This window comes from Oncorhynchus tshawytscha, linkage group LG15 (genome assembly GCF_018296145.1).
Source record: "Oncorhynchus tshawytscha isolate Ot180627B linkage group LG15, Otsh_v2.0, whole genome shotgun sequence".
Taxonomy (NCBI): domain Eukaryota; kingdom Metazoa; phylum Chordata; class Actinopteri; order Salmoniformes; family Salmonidae; genus Oncorhynchus; species Oncorhynchus tshawytscha.
The window spans coordinates 11,499,246-11,514,653 of record NC_056443.1 but is presented as its reverse complement, the minus strand read 5'-3'; the positions used below and the strand labels follow the sequence as shown (position 1 = coordinate 11,514,653).

The window sequence follows — 15,408 nt, the reverse complement described above, 5'->3', positions numbered from 1 at the left end:
TAAAAGACACCTGTCCACAACCTCAAAACAGTCACACTCCAAACTCCACTATGGCCAAGACCAAAGAGCTCTCAAAGGACACCAGAAACAAAATCGTAGACCTGCACCAGGCTGGGAAGACTGAATCTGCAATAGGTATGCAGCTTGGTTTGAAGAAATCAGCTGTGGGAGAAATTATTAGGAAATGGAAGACATACAAGACCACTGATAATCTCCCTCGATCTGGGGCTCCACGCAAGATCTCACCCCATGGGGTCAAAATGATCACAAGAAAGGTGAGCAAAAATCCCAGAACCACACAGGGGGACCTAGTGAATGCCTACAGAGAGCTGGGACCAAAGTAACAAAGCCTGCCATCAGTAACACACTACGCCGCCAGGGACTCAAATCCTGCAGTGCCAGACGTGTCCCCTTGCTTAAGCCAGTACATGTCCAGGCCCGTCTGAAGTTTGCTAGAGAGCATTTGGATATCCAGAAAAGATTGGGAGAATGTCATATGGTCAGATCAAACCAAAATATAACTTTTTGGTAAAAACTCAACTCATCGTGTTTGGAGGACAAAGAATGCTGAGTTGCATCCAAAGAACACCATACCTACTGTGAAGCATGGGGGTGGAAACATCATGCTTTCAGGCTGTTTTTCTGCAAAGGGACCAGGACGACTGATCCATGTAAAGGAAAGAATGAATGGGGCCATATATTGTGAGATTGTGAGTGAAAACCTCCTTCCATCAGCAAGGGCATTGAAGGTGAAACGTGGCTGGGTCTTTCAGCATGACAATGATCCCAAACACACCGCCCGGACAACAAAGGAGTGGCTTCGTAAGAAGCATTTCAAGGTCCTGGAGTGGCCTAGCCAGTCTCCAGATCTCAACCCCATAGAAAATCTTTGGAGGGAGTTGAAAGTCTGTGTTGCCCAGCAACAGCCCCAAAACATCACTGCTCTAGAGGAGATCTGCATGGAGGAATGGGCCAAAATACCAGCAACATTGTGTGAAAACCTTGTGAAGACTTACAGAAAACGTTTGACCTCTGTCATTCCCAACTTTTGTTATTGACCAAATACTTTTTTTCCACCATAATTTGCAAATTAATTAATTAAAAATCCTACAATGTGATTTTCTGGATTTTTTTTTCTCATTTTGTCTGTCATAGTTGAAGTGTACCTCTGATGAAAATTAGGCATCTCATCTTTTTAAGTGGGAGAACTTGCACAATTGGTGGCTGACTAAATACTTTGTGTGTGTGTGTGTGTGTGTGTGTGTGTCTCACCTCCATCCATCATGGCGTAGGTAGCTGAAGGCCCCGTCTATGATGCTGGCAGTGAACTGGCCTCCTGTGATAAACAGTGTGTTTACTGTCACCAGCTGGCCTCTCAGGTGGGGGGGAGACGTCTCGGCTATGTACACTGGCACCGTCATGGACGCAATACCTACTCACGTGGGATGGGTCAGAGGAATAGTGAAGACACAATGAGGAGTGTAGAACTGTAGTGTAGGGTGAAGATGCCCCTAGATGCTAATCTTGGATCAGTTTAGCATTTCCCCCACTAATGGTTAAGGTTAGGATTAGGGAAGGGGAAGCTGATACTAGATCTGCACCTAGGGGAAACTTCACCCTGGAGCATACAATACAGTCAAAGTTATGGATAAGTGCAAATTCAGCTTTTATGATCAATTCAGTTCACTGGTTTACCTAATTCAAGAACAATGGTATAGGATCTGAGTTAGGCATGAAACAACATATCCTCTCCACACTCCCCTACCTCTGTCAATCAAGCGGAATCTGAGTGTCTTCAGCCACATCTCTCATCTAGAGAACCTAATCAAAACACTCAACCACAGAGCTGCGGCACCAATCACACACTAGTCATTAGGGCACTAAAGAGCCCTCATCATTTCACACAACATCAATCATGTCTGGCAGACTGAACAACATCAACCACATCGGTCATATCTGTAAGCAGATCTACAACATAAATCTCAAGTGCATCCACTACATCAGAGATATTGTAGCCTATACCAGCATGTAAGTCATTGTTGTTCTCAGCTGCTGCAGCCACTGACCATGCCAAAACGACTACATATTTACACGGACTGCTAGAACAAACAGCATGTGTTTGCCCAGATTCATCTGACAAGGGCCGTGACATCACCGCTCCGATCTGCGCCACACCGATAAGGGACTATTAACAGCACCCAGAGTGCACTACTTCCCGTCTCTCCTCCACTTATCCAGCAGACGATGTAGCTACCTGTTGCCGTGGGAACCGCTTGCGTCGCCATGCAGCCACTCAATTATAAGACACCGGCTGGAGTTAATATCTGGGAGACGCGAGACGTTTTATTAGCATTTCATTCATTTTCTTTTAAAAACACAGGAGTGAGGGCTGGAGGGATGGGTCCTACTGTTAAAGGTAGTGGCCCTAGGGTTGCCGCTCATACGGTACACACCTGGGGTGACCAACCCTAGAGGTGTGGTTGATAGAGTTTCCAACTACACCTGTAGAGCTACTAGCTGTGCAGATGTTTTGCTCCAGCCCTGCAGTGACCTAACACACCTGATTCAGCTGATCATGGTCCAGACTCAGAGTGAGGGCCTTGATTAGTTTACTATTTCAGTCAGGAGTGTTAATGCAGGGCTAGAGCAAAAACATGCATACCCACACATACTCCAGTGGGTAACACTACCAAGTAAACAACTAGAGCTGAGCATGCTTCAACATAGCTAACGGGTTCTACTCCGTTTGCTCTTTCTGTCAAAGGCTGCTCCTCTACATATCACATTTGACATGTTTGTAATTTTATTTTCATCATACACATGCAGAGAGCAGAACAAGTAACTGAACCAAACACGTGGTTTTGAATGGAATTAAGAGTAGTGGAGGGTAAAATATAATAAAGGAGAGAGAGCGAGAGTGTGTTAATGTTTTTGGGATGTTATCCTAATATTAGATAAAACCCTAATGCAGGACATGCACTATATATTTGCCATGTTTTTGCCGTCCCAGGTGAATATTCATGACGGGGTGAAATCCTATGAACTTGGGATAGGATTCGTACGTTGGGACACGCCTCGTTTGAGCGGGTCTGGGACGCACCGATGATGGCTGTTCCGTTTTCCAGACCCCTGTTGGATGGCCCGATAATTTTCTGACGTCAGAAATGTTGGTTGTGCACCTTGCAGTATGAGAAGTGCTATAACGCGATTGGGTAAGGATTACTGCAAATAGCCAATGAGCACTCAGCATGTGAGACTAAAACAATGATGGCGAATTGGAAAGGAACAACAACATGCACCATGTGGACCGAGGTGGTGGAAGACTGGTGATTGGTGGAGCTGTGGACAGAACGCAACTGCCTTTTGAATATTACCTCCGCGTCTTACTGTGACAGAAACCAAGAAGATATTTTCATATTAAGTCAATATTCTGCATCTGTCTCTTTTTTTTAATGTTTCTGCACATAATGTGCACAGTAATAAAAGCAGCTCGCTGTTTGCGTTGGAATTTTTTTCCTAAGACAACTGAGAAATGCAGTGCAAGATCAATTAGGGAATCATTGTGTAATGTGAGCACCACCGTCCTGGGGTTGAGGATGGACGGAATTAAAGATTTGGGACAAGGAAATCTGGAAATGTGAGCGTGTCCAAGTTAAGATTTTAGAAGTTGTGTAGTGCATGCCTAGCATAACTAAAACTTAATGTAAATCTTAACTAAGAAATGTTCCCGGTTTGCTGAGAGTGGGAGAGCCCTCCACCATCACTCCCTCCTTCTCTTGTTATCAGCGACAGCCTTTGGTCCCTCAGGTCTCCCCAGGCCTCTACTCAGACACATGTGGAGTCCACCACCACCAAGACTCGTATTTTATTTAACCTTTATTTTATCAGGGAGTCATACTGAGACCAAGGTCTCTTTTACAGATGAGCCCTGAATGACATAAATACAAACTATCAAAATATAAATACAAAATGCAAGCAGAAAGAAAAACACGGTGTGAACGAATCAGCTTGTCCGAAACAACCTAACACAGGCGGGAGGCACAAAATGATCAGACGAGAGGCAGTGGTTGTGATTCCATTTCTTGTGACTGTTTTCTAAATGGGTTTTCTTTCGCCCGACAAAATAACTCCAGCACAGGGTAACCTCCAACGCTGAAACAACGGTGTAACAAAACAAATAAACATACACTTAGCCGTTGACCAAAAGGCTGTGGCCCATAAGGGAAAAAACAACAACAAACGGCTAGTCCTGTCTTTAGACTATCGTCTGTTACAGGAGGAACACTTCTGTCTACCTATAGCCTGCCTTGGTTAACAGAGAGACAATGCGCCCCAGTAAAATAAGCTTTCTCTGTGGTTGGAATATCCGACATCCCCACAGGTCCCCGTCTCTACTCCCAATCCCACCCCCCTCCAGCTCCTCTCCCGGCACACCTAATATAGAGGCAGACACAAAGCAATTAGTGGGCCCAGGTGTGTACTAATTGACTTTACACTGAGTACCTATCCCCTGAGGAGGGTGCTGTCGTGTCGTCTTCCTCCGGGCCGGTCACGGAACTCTCACAATGGTCATAAAAAACAAAACACATTCATCAGTAATAATAAGTAATAATCCTCAATCAGCTTTCTGAATCACCCTCAAGGCACAACAACATAAAATGTAAGAACATTTTGAAGATTCTTGCACCTTATTTGTGAAACACAACTAAAAGCTGATTTACCTACCTCAGTAGAGACCAAAGGAATTTTCAGTTACCACACCCCATCTCCGGTATGGCTAACCCATATGTCTAAAGTTTAGCAATGACTTTTTTGTAAAAGGGCTCTATTAAATGAAAACATAGCAATGTATCGTGCAATGTAACCTACGTGACATCAATGAGGGCCAACCAACTTTCTGGTAGAGAATGCAGTGACGAGTACTAAAATTGTCACCTGTAATAAAGTGCAATGCTCTATGACGGCTTTAACCCTAGGATGCATAATAAACATGATGCCCCAAGAATGCATATGCCGGGTCAAAATGACCCGATAATGTAATATCTGTGTTTTATTTATATGGGTCTTGATAGTATCACTGCTCTTTAATAAGCTTTACGTATCGGCCCAACGGCCTTCGTCAGAGCGGGTTCCTTATTTCTTCTCATTTTGTTCAACTGTTACCATGCACCTGCAAAAAAACATTTATTTGAAAGTCCAAAGTTCATCATCAATATAAACAACAATTTAGAAAACATGAACAAAAGGAACAAAGTGTGCATGTGTGTGATGCTTATTTATGCTGTCTTAGTCCATGTATTTGTTACAATCCACAAGCATGTGACGGTGCTCTTTGCAGATGGGTGAATTGCACTGAACACCAGCAGCTGACTTTTCTATCCTTTGCTCTTGGGCAGAGCTGGCACCTCTTCCTCTTTTGGCCCTGGCTCTTTTGGCCCTGGCTCTTTTGGCCCTGTCGCCATAGTCTAGGACCGATAGGAATGTCGACTGAATAATCTATTTAGCGAGAGGCAGGACCGACTTCTATAGAAGACCATTTTTATTCTCAGCTTCTAAACTAACACATCAATATGCAATATCGAGCCTCCCAGGTGGCGCAACGGTCTAGGGCACTGCATCGCAGAGACTCTGGGTTCACGCCCAGGCTCTGCCGCATCCGGCCGCGACTGGGAGGTCCATGGGGCGACGCACAATTGGCCTAGTGTCGTCTGGGTTAGGGAGGGTTTGGCTGGTAGGGATATCCTTGTCTCATTGCGCACTAGCGACTCCTGTGGCGGGCCGGTCATAGTGCACACTAACCAGGTCACCAGGTGTTTCCTCCGACACCTTGGTGCGGCTGGCTTCCGGGTTGGATGAGTGCTGTGTTAAGAAGCAGTGCGGCTTGGTTGGGTTGTGTTTCGGAGGATGCATGGCTTTCGACCTTCGTCTCTCCTGAGCCCGTACAGGAGTTGTAGTGATGAGACAAGATAGTAACTACTAACTGCTGGCAGTTGGCAGTGGATACCACGAAATTGGTTGGATTGTGTTTCGGAGGATGCATGGCTTTCGACCTTCGTCTCTCCTGAGCCCGTACAGGAGTTGTAGTGATGAGACAAGACAGTAACTACTAACAATTAGAGACCACGTAATTGGGGAGAAAGGGGGTAAAGATTCCCCCAAAAATATGTGATATCAAACTTATTTTTATGAACTCTAGAGAACAACATATACTTCAGTACTAATTTCAGGTCAACAAAGTTTTTCTGTAGTACAATGAAGTCAGACCATGGGGCCAATAGAATACACAACAGTATCATCAGCAGGTTATCATTTAATGAAGCTGCCAGTTGAGGACTGTCATGGCTCAACAAAACTGCTGACACAGGCTGTGGACAAGCAACTCGGTGGCATTCTCTCTTTACTGTGTCGCCACCATGCTCGATGCTATGTACAAGAATCACTACTTCGATGAAGACAAGAAACAGGGTTTACGTGAAATAGATACACAGCTGGACAAGTTGGAAACGGACACAGTGACAGTGAGCACCGAGCCCATTTGAAGAGATTTGAGCACAGGAAGAGAGGCCAGGACAGACAGAGTTGAAACTTCACATGTATGATGAAATCCTGGTTGAGAACGAAATGACTGAACAAATGAACAACGAAACAGCACAGCAAGTAAGTGAAAGAAATAGGTTTTGATTATGTTTATACTGGTAATGGGGACATAAGTAAATGCCAACAAAATAACTTGTTGGTCTCTGTGTGTGTGTGTGTGTGTAACCTTTATTTAACTAGGCAAGTCAGTTAAGAACACGTTTTTATTTACAATGACGGCCTACCCCAGCCAAACCCAGACGACGCTGGGCCATTTGTGCGCCACCCTATGGGACTCCCAATCACAGCCGGATGTGATACAGCCTGGATTCGAACCAGAGACTGTAGTGACGCCTCTTGCACTGTGATGCAGTGCCTTAGCACACACACATGGACGCAGTGGTCTAACTATTTAACTGTACTAGAATGCTTAAAAGGCCCAAAGATATATATACACATCAGTTATCGGTATCAGTTTGAGGGCAAGGAAAATATCAGATATCGGCCAAAAACGTAATATCGGTGCATCACTAATAATAAAACTGACAATATCATTCATTAGAAACAGATCATAATCATTCTGTACCTTATAGACAAACCACAGAAGAAGGATGAATCCAAAATGGCATCCTATTCCTTATTTAGTTCACTATTGACCAGAGCCCTATAGGCCCTGGTCAAAAGTAGTGCACTATGAAGGGAATAGGGTGCAATTTGGGACTATGCACAGTTCTTCCATGTGCCAGCTCTTCCATGTGCTCACCAATAATTTTCCCAAGATGGTGAGATGGACCAAACTCCCAGCTTGTGTTAAAGACCAGTCAAAGGTATTCATTTCTGCCTCCTCCTGACAGACGGCAAGAATGACCTTCCCGCTTTCCCTCAGAAACGCTAAGCAATTAAATTTATGAAGAGCCCGGCCTGCCACCATGTAAATGTGATTGGATGTGTGACAGGATAGGTTCGGAATATAGTGGGGTCCGAAATTATTGACACACTTGGTAAAGACTAGCAGTGGTCTAGGGCACTGCATCGCAGTGCTAGCTGTGCCACCAGAGACTCTGGGTTCGCGCCCAGGCTCTGCCGCATCCGGCCGTGACCGGGAGGTCCATGGGGCGACGCACAATTAGCCTAGTGTCGTCTGGGTTAGGGAGGGTTTGGCCGGTGGGGATATCCTTGTCTCATTGCGCACTAGTGACTCCTGGCACATTGGTGCAGCTGGCTTCCTGGTTATGAGTGCTGTGTTAATAACCAGTGCGGCTTGGTTGGGTTGTGTTTCGGAGGACGCATGGCTTTTGACCTTCGTCTCTCCCGAGCCCGTACAGGAGTTGTAGCGATGAGACAAGATAGTAACTACTAATAATTGGATACCACAAAATTGGGGCGAAAAGGGGGTAAAAATTTTAAAAATATATATGTGACATCAAACTTATTTTTATGAACTCTAGAGAACAACATATACTTCAGTACTAATTTCAGGTCAACAAAGTTTTTCTGTAATACAATGAAGTCAGACTGTATTTCAGATAGAGCCTGGTCAACCATGGGGCCAATAGAATACACAACAGTATCATCAGCATGTTATCATTTAATGAAGCTGCCAGTTGAGGACTGTCATGGCTCAACAAAACTGCTGACACAGGCTGTGGACAAGCAACTCGGTGGCATTCTCTCTTTACTGTGTCGCCACCATGCTCGATGCTATGTACAAGAATCACTACTTCGATGAAGACAAGAAACAGGGTTTACGTGAAATAGATACACAGCTGGACAAGATGGAAACGGACACAGTGACAGTGAGCACCGAGGAAGAGAGGCCACGGACAGACAGAGTTGAAACTTCACATGTATGATGAAATCCTGGTTGAGAACGAAATGACTGAACAAATGAACAACGAAACAGCACAGCAAGTAAGTGAAAGAAATAGGTTTTGATTATGTTTATACTGGTAATGGGGACATAAGTAAATGCCAACAAAATAACTTGTTGGTCTGTGTGTGTGTGTGTGTGTGTAACCTTTATTTAACTAGGCAAGTCAGTTAAGAACACATTTTTATTTACAATGACGGCCTACCCCAGCCGACGCTGGGCCATTTGTGCGCCACCCTATGGGACTCCCAATCACAGCCGGATGTAAAATAACTGTATAAAATACTGAGGTATATTGTATACTAAAAAAAGGGAAATTATATTATACTAATACAATTGCCCCGAGTAATAATTGTTTTTCTCACACCCCAGGTTCAATACCTTACCCTGCAAAGATAATGGCATTAAGCCTTTTTCTAAACTTGGAGGGATCTTAGACCATTTCTCCATACAGAATCCTTCCAGATTCTTGATATCCATATGTGAGCAAAACAGGTCCATAACGTCAAAGGTCCAACCACTATTTTTTTTTTTTACAATAGGTATGCAGCCTTATGCTCACGCATTCTCATTTCAATGCCAAACCCAATGATCTTTCTTCTGTACTGAAATTCCAAATACTGTACCACTTGGCAGTTATGTACATATTGTTGTTTTATTCCTTTTGCTTATTTTCTGAATAACTGTAAGATGTATATATTGTGTCGTTCCTGGAAGCTGTTGCCGTAGTGATAACCAAAAGATACCTGTGTTGTGGTGTGTGTGGCCAAAGAGCTCTATTTTCATGTCATCTGACCAAAGTACCAGTTCCAATCCAAGTGACAATGCTGTTTAGCAAACTCCAGGCATTTACATTTGTTGGGATGACATGAAAATAGAGCTCTTTAGCCACCCCCACACCAGTGGTAGGTTTGGCATCAAAATGAGTAACGCATGAGCAGAAATAAACCCCATACCTAGAGATGGAGAGGCAAATTATATCAATGTAAACCCGCGTGACCTGATCAATTAACTATTTAGATGGCCCGATAAATTGCCTCTTTCAATCTTGGGAAAATAGCAACAATTCAATGTTTTGAAAGATTGATGAGTCTGTGGGGTAATATTGAGAGAGAAGAGAGTTCACTGTGTGTGTGTGTTTTTATTTTACCTTTATTTTAGTAGGCAAGTCAGTTAAGAACAAATTCTTATTTTCAATGACAGCCTAGGAACAGTGTGTTAACTGCCTGTTCAGGGGCAGAACGACAGATTTTGTACCTTGTAGCTAATCTATTACTTTTTTTTTTGGACACCACTAGACCCAGTGAGTAAGCCTGTGAGAATATGAATCAGCCTTTTATCTTTCAAGTACAAAAACCTCACTCACTCACTCACTCACTCACTCACTCACACTCACTCTCACTCACTCACTCTCACTCACTCACTCTCACTCACTCACTCACTCACTCACTCACTCACACTCACTCACTCTCACTCACTCTCACTCACTCTCACTCACTCTCACTCACTCTCACTCACTCCCGGGGCAGCAGGGTAGCCTAGTGGTTGGAGCATTGGACTAGTAACCGAAAGGTTGCAAGTTCAAATCCCCGAGCAAATCGGTGAGTGAGTGAGTGAGTGAGTGTAGTTTTTGTACTTGAAAGATAAAAGGCTGATTCATATTCTCACAGGCTTACTCACTGGGTCTAGTGGTGTCCAAAAAAAAAGTAATAGATTAGCTAAATCACTATGACTCGTACATTCAAACACCAAAAACACACAAAGCATAGCACTCTTCATCCATTCCTCCACTTATTGTGCTCAATGAAAGCAAGAATTAAGACAAGGCTTTTTACAGTGATGACTTCCAAGCACGGCACACTACTTTACCACTACATGATGTTCCTGCCCAAAGTAACTCCAGATTATGAACATTATTCTACTAAACATGACACGCAAATCTTCATTCCCAATCAAAGACAAGGTCAAGACTATGAGTCACCCAGAAGTTGCTAGAAATTCCTTTGGTACGTCAAATTCTCATTGAATGCCAAACAGCGTGAAATCTTGTAAAAGCCTCCTACCTCCAAAAATACCATAGGCCTAGGCACTGAAGTCAAATATCAGTAATCCTGGAAACAAGCAGTCTCAAAGTAATGGGATGAAGTTTGCAACTTCTGGTTTGATTATTGTTTTGGTATATGGCTAAATAAAGTATTGACTATTCTTTAAATTTAACCTACATAGCTGTTGGGCAATATAACCCATCACATTCACAACTAGTTAGGCCCGCCCACGAGGATACTATTGGCACACGTCTCACTTATTTCTCATGTTAGATGACTCGATAGCTTAAGAAGTCAACTTTTTCAGTTTTGTATTAAGTTTGCCAATCAAAATACTGCAGCCTACAAGGCAAATGCAAGTCAAACTAAATGCATGCTCTTCAACCGATCGCTGCCCGCACCTGCCTGCCCGTCCAGCATCACTACTCTGCACGGTTCTGACTTAGAATATGTGGAACACTACAAATACCTAGGTGTCTGGATAGACTGTAAACTCTCCTTCCAGATGCACATTAAGCATCTTCAATCCAAAATTAAATCTAGAATCGGCTTCCTATTTCGCAACAAAGCATACTTCACTCATACTGCCAAACATAACCTCATAAAACTGACCATCCTACCGATCCTCGAATTCGGCGATGTCTTTTCCATAATAGCCTCCAATACTCTACTCAACAAATTGGATGCAGTCTATCACAGTGCCATCCTGTTTTGTCACCAAAGCCCCATATACTACCCACCACTGCGATCTGTACGCTCTCGTTGGCTGGCCCTTGCTTCATACTCGTCACCAAACCCACTGACTCCAGGTCATCTACAAGTCTCTGCTAGGTAAAGCCCCGCCTTATCTCAGCTCACTGGTCACCATAGCAGCACCCACCCGTAGCACACGCTCTAGCAGGTATATCTCACTGGTCACCCCCAAAGCATCTCCTTCCAGTTCAATTCTTCCTTTGGCCGCCTTTCCTTCCAGTTCTCTGCTGCCAATAACTGGAACGAACTGCAAAAATCACTGAAGCTGGAGACTCATATCTCCCTCACTAGCTTTAAGCACCAGCTGTAAGAGCAGCTCACAGATCACTGCACCTGTACATAGCCCATCTGTAAATAGCCCATCCCCATACTGTAGTTTATTTACAGTGCCTTGCGAAAGTATTCGGCCCCCTTGAACTTTGCGACCTTTTGCCACATTTCAGGCTTCAAACATAAAGATATAAAACTGTATTTTTTTGTGAAGAATCAACAACAAGTGGGGCACAATCATGAAGTGGAACGACATTTATTGGATATTTCAAACTTTTTTAACAAATCAAAAACTGAAAAATTGGGCGTGCAAAATTATTCAGCCCCTTTACTTTCAGTGCAGCAAACTCTCTCCAGAAGTTCAGTGAGGATCTCTGAATGATCCAATGTTGACCTAAATGACTAATGATGATAAATACAATCCACCTGTGTGTAATCAAGTCTCCGTATAAATGCACCTGCACTGTGATAGTCTCAGAGGTCCGTTAAAAGCGCAGAGAGCATCATGAAGAACAAGGAACACACCAGGCAGGTCCGAGATACTGTTGTGAAGAAGTTTAAAGCCGGATTTGGATACAAAAAGATTTCCCAAGCTTTAAACATCCCAAGGAGCACTGTGCAAGCGATAATATTGAAATGGAAGGAGTATCAGACCACTGCAAATCTACCAAGACCTGGCCGTCCCTCTAAACTTTCAGCTCATACAAGGAGAAGACTGATCAGAGATGCAGCCAAGAGGCCCATGATCACTCTGGATGAACTGCAGAGATCTACAGCTGAGGTGGGAGACTCTGTCAATAGGACAACAATCAGTCGTATATTGCACAAATTTGGCCTTTATGGAAGAGTGGCAAGAAGAAAGCCATTTCTTAAAGATATCCATAAAAGTGTCGTTTAAAGTTTGCCACAAGCCACCTGGGAGACACACCAAACATGTGGAAGAAGGTGCTCTGGTCAGGTGAAACCAAAATTGAACTTTATGGCAACAATGCAAAACGTTATGTTTGGCGTAAAAGCAACACAGCTCATCACCCTGAACACACCATCCCCACTGTCAAACATGGTGGTGGCAGCATCATGGTTTGGGCCTGCTTTTCTTCAGCAGGGACAGGGAAGATGGTTAAAATTGATGGGAAGATGGATGGAGCCAAATACAGGACAATTCTGGAAGAACACCTGATGGAGTCTGCAAAAGACCTGAGACTGGGACGGAGATTTGTCTTCCAACAAGACAATGATCCAAAACATAAAGCAAAATCTCCAATGGAATGGTTAAAAAATAAACATATCCAGGTGTTAGAATGGCCAAATCAAAGTCCAGACCTGAATCCAATCGAGAATCTGTGGAAAGAACTGAAAACTGCTGTTCACAAATGCTCTCCATCCAACCTCACTGAGCTCGAGCTGTTTTGCAAGGAGGAATGGGAAAACATTTCAGTCTCTCGATGTGAAAAACTGATAGAGACATACCCCAAGCGACTTACAGCTGTAATTGCAGCAAAAGGTGGCGCTACAAAGTATTAACTTAAGGGGGCTGAATAATTTTGCACGCCCAATTTTTCAGTTTTTGATTTGTTAAAAAAGTTTGAAATATCCAATAAATGTCGTTCCACTTCATGATTGTGTCCCACTTGTTGATTCTTCACAAAAAAATACAGTTTTATATCCTTATGTTTGAAGCCTGAAATGTGGCAAAAGGTCGCAAAGTTCAAGGGGGCCGAATACTTTCGCAAGGCACTGTATCTTGCTCCTTTGCACCCCAGTATCTCTACTTGCACATTCATCTTCTGCACATCTACCATTCCAGTGTTTAATTGCTATATTGTAATTACTTCCCCACCAAGGCCTATTTATTGCCTTACCTCCCTTATCTTACCTCATTTGCACACACTGTATATAAACTTTTTCTACTGTATGTTTGTTTATTCCATGTGTAACTCTGTGTTGTTGTATGTTTCGAACTGCTTTGCTTTATCTTGGCCAGGTCGCAGTTGTAAATGAGAACTTGTTCTCAACTAGCCTACCTGGTTAAATAAAGCTGAAAATGTGCTGTCATGGCCTACCCGTACACAGATAACCTAGTCTAGGTGAACGAGATTAGCCTGAAGTGAAAAGTAAATTCAGCAACTCTCTGAGGACAGTGGAAATTGATAAAGGAGATTCTTTATTGTTAAAAGTAAAACCCACGCATTTTGGTCGTTGGCCTTCATCAAGGTTTTACTAATCTCTCATTGACATACCAGATCTTCGGTTCTGGCCTTCTGTGTTGGTTGTAGATGAAAAAGGAAGATGCTTTTATATATTTCAAAATGGCCACCTATAGGCTAGGGGATCAATCACAATCGGACACAAAACATGTGATTGGTTGCAATCAGTTGCAAAAACCTGACAGATAGGCGGCCATTTTAATAAACATAGCCAAGGACCTACTGCTAAACACCTCCTCTAATATTCTATATGTAAAACTCTGAAAACCTCTGGGGCACATTACCCATTTTAGGTTGGAAATGTGTTTCTAGTATTAATGTAAGCAAATGTCAGGTGAATCTGGAGGTTATAAATCATACAATATCTTAATGTGCAGAAATGAATCGTACAATATCTTTAGAAATGTTGATTTTGATGAGTTAGCTAGCTAGTTAGTTAGCATGAGTTAGCATCTGCTGGGAATTAAGAGAATTTGCAGGTAAAAAAATGCATGTGTTAGGTCTACATAAAAACCTACGCATAGGTTATTAGTGAGATGTGCAATGCCATTTTGTTTCTATATTGATTGGTCTAATAAAAATGATAACTAGCTTTCAAGAGTCAATTACTCAATAATGACTAAATTAAACTGATAAAATGGGTTTTATCACAGTAATTTTCAGCGGACCTCTTGCCCCAATAGTTGGGCAAGACACCCCTTTTCTATCATTTTTATTTTAATAACTAAAACTTTGTCAACTGTGTCCAAAACGTTGTCAACTGTCTCCCATGCTAATTGCGCATGGTGTCTTGTGAATGAGATAAGTAAACATGTGAAAAGTTGCAGAAACCTTACCAAGTCCAAGCCCGACAATGAGACGTCCGACCAGTAGAACCTCCTTATCAGGTGCTGCGCTAAGCACTATTCCCCCAGCTGTGAAGATAAAACTAGCCAGGAGGATGCAGACCCTGCGCCCGAAAACTCCGTTCAACAACCCGCCAGCCAACGCGGACAGCGCGGCGGTAGCCACAGTACTAGAGATCAGAACCTCCTGCCATAGGGCGCTGAGATTCATCTCCCTCTTGAGCAGGAGCATCGCTCCCGAGATTACCCCGGTGTCATAGCCGAACAGAAAGCCACCCAGCGCGGAGAACGCAGCTAGAACATAAACAAACGCAGGTGTGACATCTTGCTGGAACTGTTTACGCGCCTCTCTCTCCAGGTCCCGGGTGGAGGTGGCGGCAGTGGCATTGGCATTGGCAGGGACATCGGCAGCCTGGCTGTTGATGCTCGCGTTGGACGAAGCTTTGATGAGGCTCCGCTCTCCGTCATCGTTCACTTTCTTCCTCCTCTCACCCATCAGGTTGCTCATACTACGAAGATTATAGTCATTGTCGCTCGATTTTCGGGACATAAGGGAAACAAACGCACCCACGAAATGTTCACAGGACTTGAATTGGTTGGTTAATTGTTAAGAGATGTTTGTTGTCCTCACAGTCGAGCAACTGGTCCAAAAACCGTTAATTATTAATAATTCGAGTTGACAGAAGTTGGTCTGTAGCCGTGGTCACAGGCTACAGAAGTGTCATTGCAGTGGTACTGATGAGGGTTACTCTTTAATTCTCTGTCTCTCTCTCGCGCTCTCTCGCTCTGACGTAGAGGTATTGCTTTGCTGCAAGCTGCCATATAGACACTGGCCGTGTTCC

At 43.5% G+C, this 15,408-nt stretch overlaps 1 protein-coding gene across 1 annotated transcript in view; it reads right to left on the bottom strand.

Annotated features, from left to right (window-relative positions):
- LOC112214414 (proton myo-inositol cotransporter) overlaps nucleotides 1–15,408 on the bottom strand; it is a 58,697-nt gene extending 43,289 nt beyond the window's left edge. The window contains exons 1-2 of the mRNA XM_024373128.2: nucleotides 14,558–15,408; nucleotides 1,273–1,432 (exon numbers count right to left, since the gene is read on the bottom strand). Coding sequence (XP_024228896.1) covers nucleotides 1,273–1,432; nucleotides 14,558–15,116 — 719 coding nt within the window. The 5' untranslated portion in view covers nucleotides 15,117–15,408. The remainder of the gene's footprint in view (nucleotides 1–1,272; nucleotides 1,433–14,557) is intronic.